The 27,000-nt window shown below is 31.2% G+C and overlaps 1 protein-coding gene across 1 annotated transcript in view; it reads left to right on the top strand.

Moving 5' to 3' along the window:
• The window catches only part of LOC107439993 (Na(+)/H(+) exchanger beta), a 54,932-nt gene extending 28,976 nt beyond the window's left edge, over nt 1-25,956 (top strand). Inside the window, exons 16-24 of the mRNA XM_071186107.1 lie at nt 46-168; nt 8,379-8,471; nt 9,929-9,994; nt 10,981-11,081; nt 12,805-12,873; nt 15,797-15,990; nt 18,064-18,096; nt 21,049-21,191; nt 22,587-25,956. Of these exons, the coding sequence (XP_071042208.1) occupies nt 46-168; nt 8,379-8,471; nt 9,929-9,994; nt 10,981-11,081; nt 12,805-12,873; nt 15,797-15,990; nt 18,064-18,096; nt 21,049-21,191; nt 22,587-23,054 (1,290 nt within the window). The 3' untranslated portion in view covers nt 23,055-25,956. The remainder of the gene's footprint in view (nt 1-45; nt 169-8,378; nt 8,472-9,928; nt 9,995-10,980; nt 11,082-12,804; nt 12,874-15,796; nt 15,991-18,063; nt 18,097-21,048; nt 21,192-22,586) is intronic.
• The last annotated feature ends 1,044 nt before the right edge of the window (nt 25,957-27,000 follow it).

The raw sequence follows: 27,000 nt of genomic DNA, 5'->3' as shown, positions 1-27,000 counted from the left end.
ATATTAATGTGTTTGCTGATTTTTATTCAATGCTTGCTCCTCTAGGCTTACGGGGGTCTCCGAGGAGCTGTTGCCTTTTCATTGGTCATCATGTTGGACGATATTGAGCACAAAAATTTATTCACTTCTGCAACACTTTTTATTGTCCTCTTTACTGTCTTTGTTCAGGTAAGATAAATTAAATCTGCGTCAGTTTTTGGAAAAAATACTAAACTTATGTAAGTGAAAGTAAGAGATACTGCAAAAAACCGTAAGTTACAAACTCTAACGTAGTGGAATATCATTTTAAATTCGACCACAAAATCACAACAGACATTTGCAATGAACGTAGACTATTTCTTTAAAGCTGTGTGCATACGATTCAAGATGCTTTGCTGTACGTAAAACTGCGGATATGTGAGCAGAAAAATTTGATGGACTATAGATTTTGTTGAATTTAGCGATANGAGAGGCTCAAAGAAAGACTAAAAAGTTTGAATCCCAGAATTTCGGGGGGGGGGATTTGTCCAGACGTCCCCCCCCCTGGCTACGGGCCTGGCTACAACTATTCAGAATTAAAAGACATATCTTGAGTATTTAAAAGTTATGGAAACGATCTTATACAATCCGCCAAAGGAAATGTCTTAGTTAACATTAAAATCTCAAATATAAACCCCCATTTTTATTGTATACTTGGATTATCTGCAAAAAAATTACTATAATTGCACTAGCAGGTCCTTGCATTTTAGTTAACCAAATGACACTGAAAACGAAATAATTATTTAAAAGGAGAAATCCCGAGAAATAAATCTGTTAGAAAAAATAAAAATAGTGGCATTTAATGTTCTAAAAAAGCCTTTCTATGTAATTTATACATGTCAACATATTCGGCCGTTAAGGAAAAAAAAATTTTAGTGAAAGAAGCTCTTGTGTTTTAAAATTAAACAAAATTGTTTTACCTACCACGAGAGTTTTGCATCGTTAGAATAGTTTTACTGATTATTTTGTGATTAATATCTTACTACAATTATCTCTTTTACTGATATTAAATTATGAAAATAGTCTTAGCTACTTCACACCAAGTAGTGCAAAATAACATTCTTGGTGTTTCACTATCCTTAGTTCTTAGTGCAGTGAAACTCAAAGAACCAATTTTTGATAGTAGGATAGACTAAAACTTTTTTACAGTATTCAGCTGAAATGTTTGAATGTATGTCTGTTAATTTTAATTTCTCTCTACGCAATGTTGTTTTAGCATATAGTTCTTTTAAAAAAATATTTCATACTTTAAATACGCGTTATTGGTTAGCAAAGTTATCTGTTGACGAACTTCTTAATTAATTTTGTCAACTTTCTTAAGAATAAATTACTTAGTTTCCTAAGTGGAATGCAGCAAATTGTACATTGCTATACATTTCTCTAGATTTTTCAAATCATTTGTAGTTTTTTGGGACACCCTGTAGATAATATTACCTTTAATTGCAGTGCAGTTTGTGATACCGTCATCTTTCTGTTTCTTGGGATGGTACTTGTTGATGATCAGCATATATGGCACACTGGATTTGTATTCTGGTCAACAGGGCTTTGTTTCTTTGTTCGATTTGCAAGTAAGTTGTGGTTTTGAGAAAACAAGGAAATATTTCTTAATCATAAGTATAATTTAATTTCATGAATATATTATCTAATAAGAAAAGGCAGTGGTGGGCAGATGTGTAGGAAGCCCGGGGGCAAAGTTGTCGATTAGGTGCTCCTGATAATAAGAATGTAGTGTAATTAATCTCTTGGAAGACTAAAATTTTATAAAATGAAATAAAATAAATGATTATATTTTTTATTCATGTTTAAAATTTTTTTTTACATAAATGTATATGGTTATTACTCTTTTATATAAAACTTCATTATTATGTTTGTTTCATCACTAGATTGCCCAAGGAAGTCATTTTGATTGCTTTTTAATTTCAATTAGAAAAACAATGATGTATATAATGACACAATTTCTTAGAATTTTGTGACTTTTTGTACAACATATAATTCTTTTTATTGTTAATATTTACTAATAACTTGTTATATAACTGTAAAAAATATATTAAAAATTAATTAAAAAAATTTTTTTTTACACATTAGCTATTCTTTCACAATCCAATCTTATGGGCAATAGTATAGGTATATACTAAGTTTGTCTTTCTAGTGTTAATGATGCCTCTTTTCAAAGTTGATCGCACTATTTAGACAAACATATTCAATAAAAATTACAAGTCGCTAAATATATTAAGTTTCATATATTTTCTAGCAGTTAAAAATTTGAATTTTTTTAATAACCCTTCTCTCTCTAGCCTTAAAATACTAAATTTCATTATTCGATTGCTGTGTACTCATTTTGTATAAGAAACCGAAATTTTTAGTTTTTAAATTGGTTAAATTTTGTAAAATTATAAGAAGCAATTATGATTTTAAACTTTTTATTCTTTGAAAGAAGTTGTTAAAGGAAATATTTTATCCCTTAGGCGTCTTTCTCCTGACTTACATCGCCAATAAAACAGAAAGGACGCATCGGATTAACACGGAAGAACAATTTATAATGGTAATACATTTTAAAAAATTTACATAGCTTTTAAATTAAAGATTAATCTGCTTTATAGCACCAGGGTTGTCAACTACTGTGCTCTGAGAAAAATATTTTATAGAGTAGTAGATAATCAAAAACAAAAGCTTACTATATTTTGGGTCATATTGCAAACATTTTTAAAACTTCGTCTTGAAAGAACTATAATAAAATGGCTTTTCATATAACCTTTTTGAATCATATACTTGTAGTAGTGCGGAAAATAATTGTGGATTAAAATTACTGAATTAAGAATCGCACATTTAATCAAAATTTGCTTTCATCAGAAGAAGTTTTCCCACAAAGCGTAGAAAGTTGGCAGCTCTGTTGTATGAACTGGGGTCGAATAAATTTCAATCATTGAGGGTTGTGTCCCACAAAAACAATTATAGCTTCTGCAAAATATATTAGTAAATTTTACTTGTTTCTCCCGCTTGTTTTTATAGACTCTTAAACGAACCCCTTTTTAGAAAAGAGAAGGCCTCAACACGGATCAATTTTGCAGTCTAACGTAACGAGCATCAACTGCGCAGTGGGTGAAAAATAAGAAAAATGTCATTAGTTTCGGACTACTAAAGGATCAAATTTCTTGTTTGCAGTAACCCGTGCTAAGGCCTATCCTCTAGGACAGGGATGGCGAACCAATGGCAAGCGTGCCATATATGGCACGCGACACAATATTTTGGGCACTCCACCGATCACAATTGTTGTTACACTTTGAAGCATATGTAACAATTAAATTAAAATTCACAAAAAAAATAAACAAAATAATAAACAATAATAAAAAAATTAAAAATTAATGCTAAAAAAACAATTAATAACCATAAAAAACAAGCTAACAATAAATAACCAACAAAGAAATTAACAGTCCTGCTTAAAATAACATCTTACAACCTAATATAAGTTATTTGTCATCTAATCTGCAACAGAAGTCATACTGATGTTACTTGAAAGTTGAATTACGAGTGTAACTGAGATATTGCAAAATGTATTTTTTTTTTCAATGTAAATAAAGAGCTTTGAGTTGATAGTATTTAGTATTATTATTTTCTCAATAATCACGAAGTCAAAATTATTTGACGGCACGTCTATAACCTCATTAAGCAATTTTTTTAGAGAAAATGGCACGTTGGTGTAGAAAGGTTCGCCACCCCTGTTCTAGGAGGTATTGCTTAAACCCGGGTTTTTCCGATCAGAATTTAATCAAAATTGGAAAATTTAAAAGAAAAATCATTCTTAAAATTCCTTTCTTATTTCAGATTCCTTCATCGGTTACCTTTTTTAATATGATTAGAGGCAGATATTTGTATATTTAATTATACATTTTTACTTTTGAGTTGCTAGTAGGCACTAAACGCAGCATAAAATCTCTATATTTTATTTTATGACCGTCGTTGAATAGACTACCAGATTTTGGGTTTACGACTACTAATGTTCACCTCCGTATCCTTGAAATTTTGAACCCAATCCAGAAGACAAGGGAACTCTTGGATCAAGTATAGGAAGAAATGTGCCATCGCTGCTCAAAATCTACATATTAAACAAAAAAGGAGTTTGAAGTGCTGCGTTTAAAAGTGTTATCCGAAACAAAAAGCGTTGCGGTATATTAGAAAGAAAGAACTGCTGTCATCGTCATATTCTCATGGAACGTTTGAAAATATGTAACGCTTTGTCATGAAAGAAGTTTCAAGTCTCATATAAGCCCGAATTACATTTTCGTAGTTTATTTTCCCTTTCTTTTTGATAATTTTATTGATTTATCCGTATGGGTGTTTAATTAGTAAGAAGTAATTTTTAAGTCTTGCTACAGCTTTCTTGATTGTTCTACTGACACAATTGATAATTCGTCGAATCAGTAAAGAAATCTGTAATTCTAAAACACGAGATATGAAAAGATAATTTGTTAATTATTTAATTTATATTTAATCTGAAAAGTTCATAGACATGATTCGATATGCCTTTAAGAAATCTGGATATAAATAGGATTGTGCAGAAAATTCTCAAATTAGTGATAGAAATATTTTTACGATAATTGGTTTGTAAAGAGTACAATAAAACTAATAAAAAAAATTTTTTTTACTAGTATCAAACATACAAAGTTTTATCGAAGAATTTTTATTTATTTTAATGGAGTGCAAAAAAATAAGCAGACCACCCGAAATGACTTGTGATCTAATGATCGAATCTTAACGTATAAGGACTTCAAGGGGTTTACCTAAAGTTATGTTAATTAATTAGTGCAGGTAATATTTTAAGTTACGAAATCCAACACAAAAACGCCCTTTCGTACTATTTTTTGAATTTTACGTACTATTTTTTGAATTTTAGCATCCAAATAAGAGTCTCGATGCTGCCATCTAGTGTGGCAGAAACTAGACGTCCAAATTAACATGACCAACGGTATCTCACCCATTGTGGTAGTCCTGAAGGAGTGGATACCACTTCTGGAGAACGCACTAGGTCTGCTCATTTGTGCGCACTTGTGCAGCTCATAGCAAATTCTGTATCCCCTTCACTAATAATTTAAAAGTTTAGAGATAAGAGATTTATAATTTAGAGAAAAGTAGGTGAAGGTAAATCTCGAATAAGCCCTGAATTTTCAAATGATGGAAAAATTCGAAATATGAAAAAAAAGGAAACTAATTATTGCCTGATCATTTTCGGACTGCATAATACTTAGTAATCCTGCAATAATTTGTTTGCATTTTCAGTTCTCTTTTTCTGCAATTCGAATTTTATGGCTTATTCCAGACTTATCTGAACTGACTTATGCATATTTTAAATTACTTATATAGATGAAAGATAATTTCTCATAAATGGTTTCTCCCTCCATATAGCGTCTTCATAATGCTTGGAATCGTTCTATTTCAATGCAAGTTTCTCTTTAAGAAATATAAAATGTTATTTCTATTGTAATTAGAATTAATCTGATATATGCTTATTGTAATTCATGATATTAATGTGTTTGCTGATTTTTATTCAATGCTTGCTCCTCTAGGCTTACGGGGGTCTCCGAGGAGCTGTTGCCTTTTCATTGGTCATCATGTTGGACGATATTGAGCACAAAAATTTATTCACTTCTGCAACACTTTTTATTGTCCTCTTTACTGTCTTTGTTCAGGTAAGATAAATTAAATACAGTTAAACCCCGCTATAGTGAACATGGTTTATAGTGAACTTCCGGATATAAAGAATGAAATTTTCGCTCCCGTGCCTTGCTATACATATGTAATATTATTTTTTGTGAATATAATGAACCAAAAGAAGAGAGGAATTTGGATATTATGAACTTTTTTCTGTCTTCGACTGAGTTTTTTATATTTATTTTTTGTTAATTTTGAAATTTCTACATAAAATACACATACTGATTTTTAAAGTCATCTATAAAATGGAATGCAGCCATAAGCATTTTTTCTTGTTTGCTTCTTCTATCTCAGTTTGTCCATCCCTAAATAATGGCCATCCCTAAATTTTTTGTACGCAAACAAAGAGTAATAAAAAATAAAAGTTAACAAATTTTTGTTACAACATATTGTTTTTTTTAAATAATTTTTGTGTCTATTTTTATTGCTCATTTATTTAAATAATGTGTAATAAAAGGGAACAGTTCGAAAAATCAGTTAAAATTGTTTGCAGGACGGATATAGTGAACTACCGGTTATAGTGAACCGTAATTTCGGTCCCTTGAAGGTTCGCTATAGCGGGGTTTGACCGTATTAGGAAATTTTCACAAAGTTAAGTCAGCTTCCGTACGTAAGATAATTGATTGCGCATGTGCACTTCTAGTGCGCATGCGTCAGTTTTGGGGAAATGCACATGCGCCTGTGAAAAAGTATCAAACTTATGTAAATGAAAATAAGAGATACTGCTAAAAAACCTGAAGTTAAAAACTACAGTACAGAACCCGTTATCCGGAATTCAGAAAACCGGAAAACCAAAAAACCGGAACGAAATTCAATAAATTTTCCCGCAATTTTCAAAAAAATAATTTTTTTTTCCTCATAAGATTTTAGGATTTTTCTTTCTTTTTTGAAAGATGTTTACCTTACCATCATTTTGGAAATAATCATTAGTGTATTACTTCATCTTTTTTTCTTCTTTTTAAGATAATTTCCAAAAAAATTTTTTTCCAGTTGGGTTTAACAATAAAAAAACGGCTTTTTGTAGCTATTCAGAAAACCGGAAAAATCAGTTATCCGGAATAGCGATGGTCCCGGTCGTTCCGGATAATCGATTCCCTACTGTATAAAGTAGCGTAATATTATTTTAACTTCGACTACAAAAACAAAACAAACATTTACAATGAACGTAGACCATCCGTTTGAGGCGGTGGCATACGATTCAAGATGTTTTACTGTACGTAAAACTGTGGATATGTGAGCAGAAAAATTTGATAGACTATAGATTTTGTTGAATTTAGCGATAAAGAATGCAGCTTATTGTGATTATTCTTATTAATATTTGTTGTATACATAATGTTTCTTCCGTTTTAAGTAATTTTTAAAAAATTTAATTATAAAGGCTTGAAAGTTTAGCAGGTCCAATGTTAAGACATCCTTCACTCGAAATTCCTAGGGCTTATTATTTTGGGTTTCACTAAAGGACCGTGGGTCAAGCATGGCTCTGAAATCTTTTGATCAGGTGGTTATTACAAATGTATAAAAAATTTCAGCACTTGTTTTAATTTCGCCATTATTTGTTTGAATTTGCAAGATTTGGGAAAAAAAACTTTATTTTAGTGTGTTCCAGTTTTGATTGTTTTCAATGTACAATGCGCAAAAAAAAAATAATTAAGCACACCACCCTGAATAACTTTTTATCTAACGATTTTTACATCATTCTAAGATTCAAACTAAAAGGTTCCAAGGAGTGACCTAAAATATTAGTGCAAGTGATGATTTAAGTTACAAAATTTGGCACAAAAATGTATTTTCTCTGAATAAAATTACTATTTTTTTGACAGATTCGGATTTCTAACCCCCAAAATATAGGGGTAGCCACTATCTGGGAAACGTAGTTTGGTCAAAATTGTAACCCCCCCCCCCTTTATGCTAAATAAAATTTTTGCATATTTTGCCATATCTGGCTAAATTTAAACCAAAATGAAAAAATTTTGCACTTAATTATAAAAATTTTTTTTTTCAAAGATAAGCCCATGCAAAAAATAACTTTTAGTACATATTTATTATTTTTTATTTTACTTTTTATTATTTTATTTAATAATTATCAATGAAATTTCGAACTCTAACATTTTCTTTACATTATTTTAAAGAAAGCAATTTTAATATGGCAGAATAGAAAATTTGTGCGAAATCGGTTGAATAGTTCCTGAGAAATCGAATTTTAAAAATAAGACTTTTCTAAAATTTGATTGCGGCTACCCCCGTATTTTGGGAATCAAATATCAGAGAAAAAAGTGTGATTATTCAGAAAAAGTACGTTTTTGTGTCTGATTTCATAGCTTAAAATATCGTCCAAACCAATTAATTAGCATACATGATTACTCCCTCGACCCTTTAAATCTGAATCCAGGAACGTGATTATCCGATCATTAAAAAAAATTATTCAAGCAGGTTTGTTTTTTATTTGGCGCACTGAACTATTTTTTGTCTTTGAGATGAGATTACTGTACTATCAAATTAAACACATAATTTTAGTATAGATATTGTTATTTAAAAAAATAAAATAAATAAAAAATCAAATGTTGCATAACAGAATTTACAGTAGATTTCTTTTTATTTTTCACGTCAGTTTATAATAATTTTAAATGTTTATTTTCCTCCTTTGTGTTTTATAGGGAGCAACGATAAAACCTTTAGTCAATCTTTTGAAAATAAGAAGACAAGGTGCAAAAAATAGTACTAGCATGTTCACAGAAGTAAATAAAAAGGTATTTAGTGTAGTATATTTATATTATCTTTTAATTAAGCTTGAATTAGAAATTTTCAATTTTGAATAAATTGTACATGTAATTAGTTCGAATCAGGAAAATTTGAAAAATATGTTTTTAAAGTTTATTTAATTTTGTTTCATGACAAGAATGTAATTTTTGATTTTTATTCCTTTTTTATTATTTTTATTTTTTGCCTCTTATAAAAATGCTTCAATTATAATCAATTTGGGGGTATGTTACAAAAAACTTCATTCTAATACTTTTGTTTTGAAAAATTTATATTTATATTTTTGAAGTTTCCTAACACTAATCTCCATCGTTAGTTTGTAGTTACCTAGTTAGAGAAATGCAAAGCGTAACTAGTTTACAACTTAGAAATTAAAGGAAAGTAGATTTCCAAACATTTGGAAAGGAGTTGCTTGAAAATTTTTTTATTTCCCCCTACATCTTGGAGCATATATGGTTCTCTTCCCGCCTTATTACATTCTCTTCTTATTTCTCTTATTTTACTTATTTATATTGTTAAAATTTGTTCCCATACAATATTAATCAACCCATTTTTCCCTCGTTGTAGATTTTTTGAAATTTTCTTCTGTATCTCTGTTCTTCCCTCTCTTGCTTTCTGTGTTTCGATATTGAAAAAAGTTCATTACAGAACCGTAACTATTGTGCGTTTATATATGGCTTTCATGATGTGAAAAAAAAAAGTGATTTTTACTTCACCCTTTTTGATCTTATTAAATTTATACGTAGTCGGCATATTGATTGGAATTATGCAGAGTAATGAAAAAATAATCCTTTACAGCACGATTAAATTTAAACTTAACTTGCGGACTATTTAGAATTTTATAAATCCCCGAAGCCTTTATGTTTCCAAATAAGTAAGCAGTATAAGATCAGTAAGGTTCCTTGCTGCGATGGCTTAAAGCAGACACAAGACTGGAATGGTAAAAGCTTTGATGGCTGAAATACAATCGCTTTACGTTAGGGGCATTATTCTTTGTTCATTTTACTTTAGGAGCATTATTCTTTGCTCATTTTAATTCAGGAGCATTGTTCTTTGTTCATTATACTTGAGGAGCATTATTCTTTGTCCGTTTTACGTCAGGGGCATTATTCTTTGTTCATTTTACTTAAGGAGCATTATTCTTTGTTTATTTTACTTAAGGAGCATTATTCTTTGTTCATTTTACTTAAGGAGCATTAGTCTTTGTTCATTTTACTTTAGGAGCATTATTCTTTGCTCATTTTACTTAAGGAGCATTATTCTTTGTTCATTTTACTTCAGGAGCATTATTCTTTGTCCGTTTTACGTCAGGGGCATAATTCTTTCTTCGTTTAAGTATAAGTATTATTCTTTGTCTGTTCTATGGCTGGAGCATTATTCTCTTTCGGAAGCAATAAAACGGATTAACAATCTAAACACTCTAAATGTAGTTTATTATTCTTTTCAGCTTCTTGATCACGTGATGGCAGGTGTTGAGGAAGTTACGGGAGATCACGGAGGAAATTATTGGAAGGTTAGAGTTTACTTTAATTATTAAATTAAGCATCTTCATTAATTTTTGTTAAAAATGCATCAGCTTATCCAGTTAATGACATTATTTTTTTTATATATTAATGAAAAGTTTACAGATATATAAACTTAATAATTTTAATAGAACTGTATCTGATGGTAAATATTTTTTCTAAGTTTTTAAGAAATCTCTTCTGCATTATTAGTTTTAGAACTGAGCACATTGACTTAAATAATATTTAGCATTTTTTTCTGTTTAATTATTTGTTTTTATATAGCACTAAAATTGCTGGTATTTCTGAGAACCCGCTTTTTTTTTTTTAAATCTTTTAATGTGTTGGGAATATTAGCCATTTGCTAATATTACCCCATGTTTTTTTTCCTCGTTTTTTTTTTCTTCTAATTTCCTTTATATATATTTTATGCTAATATTATTTTAAAATACTATTCAATCAATTTACCTACAGTACGCAATGCCATTAGAGTTGTCACTGTCGTCGGCCATTAAGGCACTAGAAGTGCGATTGTTTTTGTTTCCAAGTGGTGCCATCTATGGCCAAGAACTCTACTTTTACCACACTCATTCGTCGCACCCGTTAATACGGCTAACCCATTCATTCATTCATCCACAGATCGTGATTTTAAACAGAACCAGTACCCCAAAAAGCATAATTTGTTATGAGAATATGGAGGAATTTGTGACTCGACAGATTTAACTCGCAGCAGTCACCATTCCTGGGAGTCTTCGGCCTGCCGGATTCGAACCCCCGTTCTCACGTGCGTGAGTCCAGCGCCCTATCAACCATGCCTGACATTAGAGTTCAAGGCGTTATAACTGGTTCCATCCCTTTTTCCATTAAACTCAATTTCTTAAGCTGAGATCGTTACTCAGCATATTATTTCGTGTTAAATGCATATTTAATTTTATTTTTCATGTATGATGAAATTTTTTGATTTGTACATTTTTCATGGATTATATTTTTATTACAGCAACTTTTGTTTTACTACAATAATAAATATTTAAAGAAATGGTTACAGTGCAAGAAAGCTGAAAGCAACCTGAGCAGAGTTTATACTCGGATGATGTTAGAGTAAGTAAAGAAGTATTTATATCTGTATGATTTTTATATTCATTATAACATTTCCTGATCTTGTTCCCAGAATTTTAACTTGTCTTAAGAATCTTTACTCATAGTAAAATAATGCACCAGGTATATTTTATTTTTTATAGATGAAATGCACCATCAACATCGTGCGCATAACTTCATTCTGAGGCATTAAATGCAAGATATATTCAATACATTTGGTGAATGATCTAAACTAAAAAAACTTTTAGCGGCATTCAAAGAAATTATCACCTGTTGGACTTTTTTAAAATCTGTGATATAACTGCTGGAAATTGTCAGCAGACCTTTGTTTCGGTATCAATGTATCACCATTCAACTCCAACCAAGATCAACAAAGTCACCTATATTTAACTCCGTAGCCTTGTAATTTTGAATTCTATCCAGAAGACAAGGGAACTCCTGGATCAAGTATTTTTGAGAAGTAGGAAGACTTTTTAATGGAACCTACCCGCATTTGCGTTACATGAAGAGGAAAACCATGAAACCTAGCCTAGCTGCAAGGGGACTCTAGTAGATTTACCGTCTAAAACTGGGGATAATTTATGTCAGCACTGTGGTCGGTGCATCCAGAGTGAGGTATTTGAATCGACCAACCATTGCTGGGATTCGAAACCGGTTCACCTAATTGGAAGGCTAACCACCGCGGCTCAGATATACAAACAGATATAACAATACACAATCAGATATATTTTATTTTTTAAGCGTCGTTAAACAGCAGACCCAGTTTTTGGGTTTACGTCTACTAATTACAAGGCTTCAATTACGTAGCCTTGTAATTTTGAACAAAATCCAGAAGACAAGAGAACTCCTGAATCAAGTATATTTGAGAAATCTTGCCTTCGTGGAGGACTTTTTGATCGAACTAACCCGCATTTGGGTTACACGGAGAGGAAAACCATGAAAACCACCCACGGATAGCCTGACTGCAAGGAGCTCTAACCTGTGATTGGTCTACCACTGTGTATAATTTACGTCGGCAGTATGGTTGGTGCAACTAGAGTGATTCGCATTGACCAGCATTTGCTGGGATTCGAACTCGGTTTACCTCATTGGAAGGCGAACACTCTGTCCTCTAAGCCAACGCTGCTCTCAAGCAGATATATTGTAAGCGTGTATACTCATTTCGATTTATATCTCTTCTAATTATTCGACTTATATTACCGACGAATCGGTAAGTGCGCCTTCTGAGATCTTACAATCTTCGTGAATTTTCTAAAAGAATTTTAAATGTTGGATAAATTTCAACAAAACACTACACACAATCACAGTTTAAATGGTTTTTTCCTAATACTAGGAAAACACTTTTTTGAAAAAGGTAAAAGTTGGCAGGTGCGTAATAGTGCAACAAATAAGAGGAAAATTTGTAAAAATAAATTTCATACCGCAAAAAAAAAATCTTACCAAACCTGTAAACATTTAAGCAGAATCTTAAAACTGGCAACTTCTACTAGCGTTGATGTAAATTTACTACCTCTATTTCATTTTCTAAGCCAAACTGGAATTCTGATGATAGACTAAACCTATTTACTCATATAGCTTTATCATTTGAAATTTTACTTATAAATTTGCAATTGCATTTGATCATTTCTCTTTTAGTATACTAATTGTATCGAATTAATTTCTAATTGTATAAAAAGTAGAATATAGTAATTTTACATTAAATGTTATTGCATGCTGTGTTTTTCAGAGACCATTTTGCTCATCTATATGGACCAGCCGTTGCAATTGAAGACCATAAACCACTTTTATTGAATAAGTAAGTGCATTTGCTGTAATATCTTTTTATTTATTTGGTTTTAATAGCGTCTGCTCATAAATAATAGCACATGCAACAATTGATTTTTAATAGCATTGTGTGCGGATGTTTATCGTAACTTGACATATTTTCGCGTGAAATATGCTTTGTTTGTCAGTACTAGAGTATCTTTACCTAAAATTGTTTGAGAATTACGACGAGCAATGTTAAAATTGTTCGAAATTGACATTGAGGAAGATAACTGAACAGGGTTAAGGGACACTAGGGAAGTGTGACTCGCCAATTTTGAAATAAACAAGTGGGATGCATGCCTTATGAAGAATAATTATGGGGGGCAACATTCGTTTCGGCCCATAGAAGGTCCTATGAGAGATAAAAAATTATTCAATATATAGAAAAATCGGTATTTTATTACTTCAATGCAGACTATTAGTTATCGTAATTATCTCATACTCCTATTAATTCTGTGGTACTTTCACGTACTATAATTATGCATATTTATTGTCAAAATTGATTTCGAAAATTTTATATATCTGTAATTTTTCAGAAAAACCTGTTAGGTTAATTTAGAAAAAAAAAAGGAGTCAAATTTTTTTAATTTAATTTTTTTTTCAAAAAAATTTTCAATATAAAAACAAGTGAACCTATCAACAAGTGAATATTTCATTTATATGAGAGTTGAAATATAAGTCGAAATATAATACGCATTTTCCCAAACTGATTTATAAAAAATTAATTTTTTTCATATTGTTAGATCTTGCAAAAAAATCTGAAATAATTTATGTGATTGCATAAAATTAAATTGCATGTTTAAAAATATTATCAAATTTTTTCGGAGGGAAATTTGAACTTAAAAAAATTCTAATATTTCAATTCGATTTTTTTCATAAAAGATCAACTGTACTGTATACTCAAAATTTGAGGCATTCTCTAATCTTAACGCATTGGTTAGAGTAGCTCCGCCATATAGAATAGTACGGACCAAAAACGTGTAGTCTCTTTTTATATGGTGGCGCTACTCTAACTCTATGTTTCAAGGTAGAAGGATGCCAACTTTTAAAGTTAAATATTTCAAAAATTAGCTAGGATATCAGATATAAAAATAATATTATAAAGATAGCAATGTTTTGACAAAATATTGAACAATTCACAGGACATAGATATCAACGGATTTTCCACTTAAAGTGACATATCACTTCAAATTTTGTGTATACAGTACAGTTGATCTTTTATGAAAAAAATCCGAATTGAAATATTAAACATTTTTTAAGTTCAAATTTCCCGCCNAGTTAAAATTTCCCGCCGAAAAAATTTGATAATATTTTTAAACATGCAATTTAATTTTATACAATCACATAAATTATTTCAGATTTGTTTGCAAGATCTAACAATAAGAAAAAAATTTATTTTTTTATAAATCAGTTTGGGAAAATGCGTATTATATTTCGACTTATATTTCAACTCTCATATAAATGAAATATTCACTTGTTGATATGTTCACTTGTTTTAACATTGAAAATTTTTTTGAAAAAAAATAAATTTAAAAAATTTTATTCCAATTTTTTTTTATTTTAAATTAACCTAACAGGTTTTTCTGAAAAATTACAGATATACAAAATTTTCGAAATCAATTTTGACAATAAATATGCGTAATTATAGTAAGTGAAAGTACCACAAAATTAATTGGAGTATGAGATAATTACGATAGCTAATAGTCTGCATTGAAGTAATAAAATACCGATTTTTCTATATATTGAATTATTTTTTATCTCTCATAGGACCTTCTATGGGCCGAAATGAATGTTGCCCCCTATAATTATTCTTCTTAAGGCATACATCCCACTAGTTTATTTCAAAATTGGCGAGTCACACTTCCCTAGTATCCCTTGTAAGAAGCTTTTCGCTTGCAACTTAAGTTTTCATTGTTATTCTATTACGATTGTTAATATGTTGTATTAAATTTTGTTTTGCAGTTAGAAGCGTAATTTCAAACATATTTCAGCAAAATAATGTCCTTCAACTCCAATTATATGTTTCCAAATTGATCCAAACTTAAAAATTCTCAGCTTCTAGAAGTTCTTGTGCCTGGAACAAAAAGTTGTGCTTCTTAAACTTATTATCTCTTTAAATCTGGTGAAACTGTTCAGCAATAGCCAAAAAACTAATTATAACGAGATTGGAGTGATGGAGTAAGGAGGATAGTAAAACATCCCAAACAAGTTAAACTTGAAGAAGAGTAACTAATATTCTACTTATTATGTATAACTTATTATACTACTAAAGAGGCAATGCAGTTGCAACTGGGATAAGAGCATCTTTGACGTGGTGGCTTGCCCTTCAATTCAAAGTATACATATAGTGCGTCTTTCAAGAGAACTCTCCCAAATATCAGTCTCGCGTCGTGGCGGGTACCATGGTAACGAGGAAAAGTCACTTCGAATAAGAGTGTAAAGTGAATAGTTTTGTCTTGATCTTGACACAGGTCAGCGTGAGTAAACCAATCGACACTTTTATTTCTCTATTGCACTCTCATTAGAAATGTGCTCTGGCTTGTTACCATAGCAGCAGACAGCTCCAGACTTTTAGTCTGGAGGAGTTCTCCTCAAAGCCTAGTACTGAGAGACAAAACATCCATCAGTGGGAGCTTTTTTGGATGTTATATGAAATTGTTGAATTTATACTAACAATGCAATTAACTTTTTAAAGATATTTAATTACCGTTGAAGGGAAAAACGATTTTTTAAACGTGGACACTTTTTTAAATAAAAGGTGTTTACTAATAACCGTCCTTAATATGAATTTTTAAATTCTTCGCAGAGTGTCGATAGAAGATAATAAGATATCAATGGAAAGTGATCAATTTTTTAAATGAAGGGTGTTTACTAATTACTGCCCTTATATGAATTTTTAAATTCTTTTGCAGGGTGTCGATGGAAGATACGGAAGATATCTTGGAGGTCCTCCCACCTGTAACGGAAGAGAATGAGGAAGAGATCGAGATAGAAACCAAGGAAGAGGATGGAGAGAAAGTAATGGATGGGCATAAACTGAGAAGGCAGAGTTGCAAATTTGACCTGCAGGACTCTGAGGAAGGCAAACCATTAAGAAGCAAGAAAAGTAAGTAAATATTTCCTTTTATATTACACTTTAATTATGTATCATATAAAAAAAAAGAAAAATTGCAAAAGCGTAATAGTTTCAATGAAACACCGCTCAGAATAGAAAGAAATAATAAAAAAAAAGGAAAATATATATATACACACATTCGAGAGTAAAGTTGATAATCATAAAGTTTTTCTTATCTTATTCTAATTGATGTGTTTTATAGCTTATGTCTATACGCTGCTAATTTTTTAGCTTTATCAATTTCTGAAAAGGAAAAACATAAAGATCAATAACAGTTTTTAATATGTATAATTAGAAATGAAGGCATTGAAAGTCTAAAACTTAATGTACTTATCATTGTCTAATTTTAGTGGAATAAGGTATGTCGGATAAATTAATAGTGAGTTAACTGCGTAGCAAATATATCTAAACTTCATATAAGTTAATAACCTATGCACAATTTAATGAATAATGTTCAGTATTAATATGGTAAAAGATAATATATTTAATAGTTAAAATATCTTAAGCAGCCTCCATAATTAAGCTAAGAAATTAGTCAGATTGTAATTCATTTATATTTTGGCTATCTTTACATTTTTAAACGACGGTTTTAGCTCTTTCATAACAAATTAAATGTTTTTAAATTTAAAAAAAAATTATTGAGTTTTTGAAAATCCTTAACCATGTAACTGTCATCTTGGATTTTTATTCTTAGTAATTTATACTAGTGAACACATCATATTAAAACAAATTTTTATATGCTAGCATTTTTCATTAAATTTCTGAAAATAACATTTATTTATGTTGATAACATTGAGTATCTAATTTTTTTCTATTTGGTATTACTTAAGTACGTGATACTTACCTAATTTTTAAAGAACATATAAGTATATAAGCTATATCGATAGATTGTCTGCTCCTTGGAAAATACCACTTAGGAGAAAAGAAACAAATAACCTTTACGAACCGAATCATGAAATGAAGTGTATTATCTTATCTTCTTCCTACCATGCCCAACGTGCCAGAGAAGTGGAGAGACTTAATAATCACTCGGGTGAAATTTAAAGATTGTGGTTTGAGCTATACTATTAAATTTCATGGAAAGTGTAGTTTGTAGAAAGAAAGCGATTGAAGATTTGAAATCAAAGAACTATCTAAGATTTATTAAAAAAATCGCGCATATCACACACACACAACCACCCGTACACACCAACCCCACAAACATATCACAATCACGTATTTCACCACCAATAGGTCGTCCCGCAGTGGACTGATCGTTAAGACACGGTTCCCAACAGATCACCGAAGTCAAGCAACACTGGCTGCGGTCAGTGTGCGGGTGGGTGACCACTTGGATCAGTCTGCGTAAGGACCGGTATTGGTCATCGTTAAACTGTTCTACCGTAAAGTGCTCGGCTTCGCGTGCAGGTCGTCGGGCTACCGAAGCGGGGGTGCCACCCCCTCTGCAGAGGATCGAAATTGTGATGGCATGTCTTCGGATCATCCTCAGGGGTGTTTCCTAGACCGTCGCCTATAGCCCATCGTGCAGCTCTAGTGTGACGTAAATTAACTACAACCACCAATAGGTCAAGTAAAAAACTGCTTGCTGACAAAATTATTTTTCATTTTCGAATTTAGGATAGAACATATATTAATTTTCAGCGATTAAAAAAAAATGCTTTCTATGGGGTTGGAAATTCGAGGAAAAAAAACTGACTGAGAAAAGGTTAAACCGCTCTAAATGTTACTTAAAATAGCTGTTAGTTAAAATAAATGTAGTTAAAATAACTGTGGGGAGTGAGTTACAGACAATGTCAACCTTTTTCTATGAACTCACCGTAAAGTTGAGTTAACATGTTTTATATGCTAAAGAATTGGAACTAAATTTTTGTAATGGTAGAAACACTACAATAACCGAAATAAACTTTTAAAGTGTGTCTTTAGTAGTGATAACCACATGCTTTTAAAATACTTTGCATTTTTACTGGCAATGACCCATATAAAAACGGGTTCTGGGTATTTGCGGTAACATCTATGTATATATTAATTCGTGATATATTAATAAATACTTCTTTTATTTAAAAGCTGGGCGTTCACTTGTAAAATTTGCACTGGGTGGTAAGTATTGATTCTAATATCGTGCATGATGTGCCTGATGCATGAAATCAATCAATTAATTTATTTATATGATGACGCGTTAATCTTCTGAGGATGTCTAGTTATTTCTTGATATTGTTTACTTTTTTAGTTGAAACATTTTTGATCAGTTTAAAGTTGAACGACATTTTTTTTATCAGATATGTCCACATAAATATTTTTTTATTTATTTAAAAATATGATATTTTTTATAGTAAGGAAATAAATTATTAAAAGTTTAGTTTATTTAAAACAATATATATACAATATTAGATATTTTTAAAGGCACTAAATTTTTAAACATTACTTTTTTATGCCCTTTACTGCCCAGTCCAGTGCTGGACAAACTTTATGGATCCGACCAAAAAGCAAGTAAGATTTAAAAAAAAGAAAAAAAAGAAACTAGCTATTTACTTCTAGATTGAGAATTTAAAACAATGTTTAAAGTGGGCATTCAAATATTACAATATAGGCGATGAAAAATACAGTTTTATAAGTTTCATGGATTCAGGTTTGAACTGCGATATTCTAATATTGCGAGATGAATTTAAATGCTTATTTGTCAGAAATATTCCTTCTGTACATATTAAGTCACTTGATGAAGTTAAACATAGCAAAATTTTTTTGAGTTAGAGACATTTTAGTCATAATTTTTCTTACCTTAAATTTTTAAGAAATGCATTAACCCACAAATCATAACTTTGTTATAATTGGGGAAAATACTCTGGAGCCCCGACGGAAATTTTTGTAAAATGGTAGATTTGTAGAATTTTAACATTATTATAAAGATATGGTAAAATTCGTGAGAAAAAAAGCACAAAAAATGGTGCGAATCAGTCACTGTTATATATCTGTGCTTGCTTCAAACTGCCTGTACCACGCTAGCTTTATTAATTATTGCTTCGTTATTGTTCCAGCATGATGTATGATTTTGTCTAATTAATATTTTGATGTTCTGTTAATTATCTCATTTTGTTATGAAATAATGTATTAGCTGTGCTATTATTATAGTAGCAAACAGTAAAAAAATAAATTCTAATTCTTTTCAGTGTGATGTTTGAAAACGATAATTTTCGAACATTCCTGTATTATCAAATTATTTTTTGCCTTTATCTTCGTGAAATTTAAAAAAAAAATTCTTTTAGTGCATTTTAATTAAGGATCTAATTAGGATTTTTTTTCAAATCCAGAAATTAATCCGTGATTGTTTTTTAATTTGGACCGTTAGCTCAGTGTAAATGAACATAATTGAAAATACCCTTTAAAAAATAACTAACATGAGTTGAAATGCGTGTTACAATTTATTTTATGACCGGCGATGAACAGACGACCCCAATTTGAGTTTACGACGGTCCTCCTGGATCAAATAAGCTTTCAACTACCCTTCGTGGATGACTTTTTAATGGAACTGAACGGCATTTGCGCTACATGGTGAGGAAAACCACGAAAACCACCTACGGATAGCTTGACGGAAAGGAGAGTTTAACCCATGATTCGTCTACCACTGAGGATAATTCACGTCAATACTGTGATCAACGCAATCAGAGTGCAGTATTCGAATCTACCAGTCATCGCTGGAATTTGAACCCTGTTCACCTCATTGGGAGGCGAGAGTTCTATCCCCTAAGCCACTACAGCTCAAACAGATATATTTTATAATCATCACTGAACAGCCGACCCAATTTTGGGTTTAAGACCACCAATGTTCAGCTTCATAGCCTTGTAATTTTGAATCCTATCCAGAAGACAAGGGAACTCCTGAATTAAGTATTTTTGAGAAATTTACCCTTCGTGGAGGACTTTTTAATGGAACTAAACGGCATTTGTGCTACATAAAGTATTTCCACGGAAACCTCCCATGATTAACCAAACTGTAAGGGAACTCGTTCCCATAATCCGTCTACCACTTGAGGATATTTTACGTCAGCACTGTGATAAGTGCGAGATGGGAGCAGATTTCTTGTCAACTAGCCACCACTGGGATTCGAACCATTGAGGTCAATGGACAATCTTGGGAGGCGAAGAAAATTAACATAACTCTAAATGCGCGATTGCAAACTAGAAATTATTGCTTCCACAAATATTTTAATGAAACTAGGCATAGCACAAATTTTCGCTTTTTCAATGTTGAATGTTTTACTTATTGAAGCATAGAGTATAAGCACAGCACAAATTTTCGCTTTTTCAATGTTGAATGTTTCACTTATTGAAGCATAGAGTATAGGCATAGCACAAAATACGCTTCATCGGTGTTGAATGTTTTACTTATTGAAGCATAGGGTATAGGCATAGCACAAATTTTCACTTTCTCAATGTTGAATGTTCTACTTTATTGAAGCATAGGGTATGTAATTATGAAAAAGAAGAAACTAAATTTTTGTTTTATAAGAACACGTTCACCGTAATTTTTAGATTAATTTAAATTGAGAAAATAAATGTGTTTCTGAAAAAGGATGATGACAATTTTTATTGTATTTGAACTTGTAAAAACTTGCATTTTGTTTTATAAATTATGAATACATTTACTTTTTAAGCTGCTAAACATTTTCGGAGGACTCTTCCTGGTAAGTTAAGTGAAATATAAAACAATTTTGCACAAATAAATAATAGAAAAAATAACAATTTGCTTTTTACAACCACTGCTAACTGGTATTTATTAAGACCAATGCATATTGATATTTGTTCAAATTATTGCTCATTAGTTTTGCTGAAATCAGTGCTTATTGGTTTTTGGTATTAGTGCTTACTATTTTTTTTTCATTTGGACTATTAATTTACGTTTGTATAGTTGCTCATTGGTCTAAAATCATTGCTTTGTAGTATTTACTAAGAACATAGTCTATAAGTATTAAAAACGTTGCTTATTGATATTAAGTGAATATTCACTTCTTTAACATACTTCGCTGCTCAACAAGTTTTCTTGAATTGTTCTAGAGAGGAATTCTGACTCTGCTGCGACACCTGAACGACCACCCCTATTTAAGACTCAGACAACCCTGGCTTTGTTTACAAAGTCTCCAGAGGACGACGCTTCTAAGTTGCTACAAAAAGCTTTCTCTGATAACCCGTACAACAAGGTAAATGTTTTATTTTATAAATGACACATTTTATGGGTTCAATGTTCAACCTCATAGCCTTGTAATTTTGAACGCAACAATGGAACCTCTCTTCGAATATTGCGACTAACTAGCCTCCTTGGAGTACTTTTAAATTATACTGACTCCTATTTCAGTTACATGTAAGACGAAAACCATGGAAATCCGCCATGGTTAGACAGACATCAAGGAGATTCTATCCCATGATCCGTATATCACAGAGAATGTTATACGTCAGCACTATGGACTTGAAATGTACACAGAAGACTTATTCGTTTAGATCAGTGTTTCCCAAAGTGTGGTACACGTTCCCCCAGGGGTACGGGAACAATTTAGAGGGTCGCACGCGTTCTTATGCAAAATATCTTGCAACAAACGAAAATTTTAAAAAATTTGATTCAAAAACAAAGCTAGCCATGAAAATTTACGATTACATATTTTTCTATTGGCTATTTCTTGCAGAGTTAACAGTTAGTATTTAGTGGTGTCAACAGCCAGTTAAGATTTTTTAACTTTTGTGCAATCTTTATATAGTAAAAAATAAATTCATTTTTTTTATCAGTCGTACACAGAGATACGAAAAATTTAAAAGAGGTACACAAAAGTCATAAGTTTGAGAAACACTGGTTTAGATCAACCACCTCTGGAATGCGAATCTAAGTCACCTCTTTAGGAGGCGAGCACTTTATTCCATAAGTCACCATGACTCAAAGTAAATGAGGTTATAAAACCAACGTTGAACAGCAGACAAAATTCTGAGTTTACAGTGCTACGCAGTTAAACAAAGATAAACGTAAAGTTTTAACCCAACCCAGAAAACAATATTATTAGATCAAGCATTGGGAGAAACTAGGCTTCATGGAAGACTTCGTGAAAGTAATTAGTTCGTATTTGTCTTAGTTACATGTAGAAGAAATCCCGAAAATCTCCCATGGTTAGCCAGTTGGCAAAAGGGTTATTACACACGTTCTGTCTATCACTGATAATATTTTACGTTACGTTCGGTGAACAGTGCCTTACTATCACTCTATTGTTGAACTATAGATTTAAAAGTATATAGCCTCTTTAGTCAACACCTCCTACAAGAAGGAAGGCCTCTGCGCGAATTAATTTAGTAGTCCGATGTAACGAAGTTAAACTGCGCAGTAGATGAAAAATAAGAAAGATGTCATTACGTTCGGGGTACTAAGCTGCGCAGTGGTGGAATTTACGAAAAATGTCATTACGTTTGGACTACTAAAGGATCGACATCCTTATTTATGGTAACCTGTGCTGAGGCCTGCTCTTTTCTAGGAGGTGTTGCTTTAGTGCGAATCCTAGTTACAAGAATGTTAAGGGTGGTTATTACAAAACACTAAATTTTTTTGTTCTTTTCAGCTACACCAGAAGTACAATCCTAACTTGGTGAGTGATGAGAGTAGAGACATGGCGGCACTCCTAAAAATCAGGCGCCTGCGTGCAAGAAGATTGACGCTCCTCGCTATGCACAAAAAAGATTCAGAGACACCCATTGCTCGTAGACCCTCTGTGACGGAAGAACAGATTCAGATGAACAATCCCATGGTACCACTAGCGGCTTCTTTCTTCCTGGAGAAGGCTCAGCGTCGCCGAATGCTCAAAAGAGAATCTGTGTCCTCTCAGGAAGGAGAAGGCGCTTCGTCCTCACCTCCCACAAATAGCAAGTCCACCAAACTAGAGAGACAGTGTGCGATCACGACACAACGAGGATCTAGTGCAACTTTTTCCATCGCAGAAGAAGAGAGTGAGGTTAACGTTATCAGAAGGTCGTCTAAAGATAGTGCTGTTAAAGTTGACGTTCGAAATTCCAATGAGTCGATGGTGTGATAAATGTTTGAAATCAGTATTTTTGAAATGGAACTGCGAGTTACTTTATTAAAATGTGTTGGGAATTGATCAACTTCATTTGTATTGCAATATTTGTGTTTGTCGAATAAATAAATGACATTACAGTCATTAGAAAGACACCAAGAGCGTTGTTCAAATCGAGCATTCTGAATTCAATGCGTTCTTGGTGTGATAAATGTTTGAAATAATTAGTTTCGAATTGGAACTGCGAGTTACTTTTGCATTTTTAACAAGAAATATAATTTCTGGTAATTCACCAACATTTCTATTGCAGTATTTGTATTGTCTAATGGAGAAAAAAAAAGTGACACTTATGTCATTAAGAGGCCATCTAAGGAAAGTGTTTTAAAAATAAAGCATTCTAAATCCAATGTGGTTAAGAATAAGATAAAAGATAAGATAATAAGATAAGAATTGAAATAAGTTAAAAAGAATGAAATAATTATTTTTGAACTGGAATTGCGAGTTACTATTTCGTTTTATTTTTCAAGAACTTTTATGTAAGGTATTGATAAACCAGCATTTCTATTGCAGTATTTGTATATTCTAACAGAAGAGAAGAAAGTGCCATTTGAGAAGGCCCTCTAGAGAAAGTTTTCTTAAAACTCAGCTTTGGGAATCCATTGAGTCGCTTGGTGCGATTAATGTGTGAAATAAGCATTTTCAAATTATAAGTAACTTTTTCGTTTAGAAAAAGTAACTTATAAGTAGAAAGAAATGTAACTCATGAGAATTGAATCGACTCAGATTTGTATTGCAAACAATGAATGTATTTTCTAAACTAGACTTTCTTTTTAGAAGCATAGGGTCCAAAAATAGAAAACTGCCTCTCGAAAGGGTATGTTATTTTTGGAGCATCGATTCTGTGAAAATATTGCATCAAACATCTATTTTCATAACTTTTATTATAAATTAGATATCAAATTTTGAAAACATTACTATGTTTGGAATATGGTGAATAATTTATTACCGTTTGCTGACAACATACCATTTTTAGTTTCATAGCGTATCATTTGTATATTACTTTCATGTTAAGATTTAATACTTATTTTATTTTATTATATATGATGGTGTACCATTTATTATACAAATTGTTCATTGCCTATCAATTAGAATACATTCAAGTAGAAATTGTTTCCTGTTTTTAAGTTGTGAATTTTCCTTGTTGTACTTCAGTCGAATATATTAATTTAGTTAATCTCAAAAGAACTGAAAATCATGTTCCAAATAGCAGTAACTAAATAAACCTGAAGAATTATTTTCAACAAAAAAAAGTATTTTTAAAAATGTTTAAGGCTTAGGCACATAAAGAAATATATATTAGTTGGTTTCTTGATTTTCTGTTACATTATTTTGTTGAGTTATATTATTTATTTGCGCTTAATGCTAATTAATATAAAATGTTCATTTCAAATTCACCTCTAAATATTTAAAACCAGAGTTCTTCAGTCAATGTATTTCTTTTTTTCTTAATGTTTTGAAGGAGATTCATCCTTGTTATTTAATGCATTTTAAGAACATTTTCATCGCATTTTTTTAAAAAAAAAATTTTGAGGGAATTTCTTTTTAGCAAATTCTTCTTTAAATGCTTTTACAGACTCAGTTCGATTTTTTTTAATCTTCTTTTTAATATCAATTTCTATGCAAACTTTTAATCGCTCTTTTAAAATAATAAAGCGCATCCCTCGAAAGTCAAATTTAAACTCGAATTAAATCATTTAACCCCTTCAGGACCAGCAAAAAGAGAAAGTAGTATCTCCTCAGGTCCGAGCTTATTGCTAATGGATGTGTTTTCCTGCTAAGTAATTTCATTTAAATTAACATATAAAATCCACACTGAATCACAGCTACTGTCTCATAGCCTGTACTGTCACATAACATAACTGTCACGACTGCCACATACAACTGTAATAAAATATTTGTTTTAAAAAAAACTGCGAAACTGACTGAAAAATAAAACATTATCAAGCGAACCCCAAACTGCCAACCCCATAAACATTAATTCATTTTCCCACTCCTGCTAAATATAGACAAACCAGAGAGCAGTCTGATTCACTAATCCTTACGAAAGAGCCGAACACGTGCGTTCATTTGTTTAAATATCTCGTATCAAATTTTTAAAAGAATATTTGAAACCGAAATGTTGATAATTAAACAGTTAAACTGTTCGAAATAACAATAAATTTCGAATTACAATGAACTTTACGAGGAACTTCGAACTACAAACTGGCATTTAGTATTATTTAAAAATTGAAATTAAACGTTCCAAATTGAAGTAATGTCAGTGTGATCATGGACTGGAGTCAGAAATGCTCATTATATGTATGATATTTGGAGCCTTGAAAAGGTTTAAAGATTTCATTGTCTTTAATCCTGAAGGGGGTTAAAGACAACGAAACATGTTTTTTATTTGTTTTAGCTAATTTAGTTTTTAATGCTCAAATATTGTAATTCTGTTCATTTTAGTTTTATTAACATTCTGAACATCTTCTCTCAATTCGTGTACAAGTAGATATTTTTATTCACCTACTAAAATTGTTAATGGTTGTTTTAGCTTGAAACGTTTCAGTCTGTTTTGACACCTATGTAATGAATTTTTTTAAAAAAAATAGTTCGAAAAATTGTGTTTAAAGTAAATATTGGTAAATATTTTGTTTTAAATGTTTACCTTGCTAGAATGGCAAAACAGAAAAAATATCTATTAAAATTCAAAATTTTGGCTGTGCTTCACCAAATATTTTTATTGCTTTGTACTAAATGCATGTGTTTACGTTATGTGTGCAAATATATGTGTACAGTATTTCAAGTTATACAATATGTTTTGGAGAAGAAAATCGTGGAATGAAGTTATTTTTAAAAAATAAAATACATTTTGAAAGAATTGTTGTCTTTGAATGTTCAATAATGTGTACTTTATGTGTGCGTAACTGTTGAACGTGAAACCTTTGGATAGAAAAAAAAATTTAGACCCCATTATCCTACCCTACTTAGATAGTCCGTGGCAAACTTCGAGAAAAGTTTAATATTAGCAATTATAATAGTAAAATAAATAAATGAAATAAAAATAAATGAAATTTTGAAAAAATTAAATAAAAATAAGAGAACAAAATGAAAGCTAATGAATCAATAGATTGACGGTGAGCTTCTTATTCCAGACACAGCTCAAAATCTGTATACAAAACTGGACACAGCTCAAAATGTCTGTTTATAAAAACGGACACAGCTCAAATTGCCTTTTCGCAAAACTGGACACATCTCACAATGCCTGTTTACAAAAATGGATGCTGCTCACAATTAATGTTTACAAAAATGGACACATCTCACAATGCCTGTTTACAAAAATGAACGCAAAATTAGTTTTTCCATAAAAGGTCACAGCTGAAAATGCGTGTTTAAGAAAATTCATGCAACTTGAAATGCGCCTTATCAATATTTAAACTAAATTTGACAACTGAACGCGGGAGTTTTGTGCTTCTTAATTATTTAAACAATTAGCGTAACCATTACGGGGCGCAATCTCAGTCAGGGAGGCTATGTATATTAGTTATAATTTCTCAAGTGATATCTTCGTATTCAGATCGTCGAATGTTAAAGTCAGTCTTAAAAATCCAGAAACCAACAACTTAATTTTACTATCACTACTATAAATTTGAGAGATTCATAGCAGATATGTGAAAACAATTGTTGGTGTTTCCTTAACAATTTTTACAATTAAAATAGTACAGACTACAGTTAGTTTACCACTAATTGTAGCCTGTAAAAAAATTAATATTAGAAAGAATAGTTTTAAGATATTTTAACACTAAATATCGTTGAATTTTTTATTTCAATTTACCACTGTTTATTACAGCTGGTCCACTTATTGTACCAGGCGTAAGCAAAAAGTTATTTTATCGAAAAGCCAACTCAACTTTGGGTTTAACAC

The sequence above is a fragment of the Parasteatoda tepidariorum genome, chromosome 10 (genome assembly GCF_043381705.1).
Source record: "Parasteatoda tepidariorum isolate YZ-2023 chromosome 10, CAS_Ptep_4.0, whole genome shotgun sequence".
NCBI classification, from domain to species: Eukaryota; Metazoa; Arthropoda; class Arachnida; order Araneae; family Theridiidae; genus Parasteatoda; species Parasteatoda tepidariorum.
The sequence above is the reverse complement of the archived record's forward strand: the minus strand, read 5'-3'. Positions and strand labels throughout refer to the sequence as shown.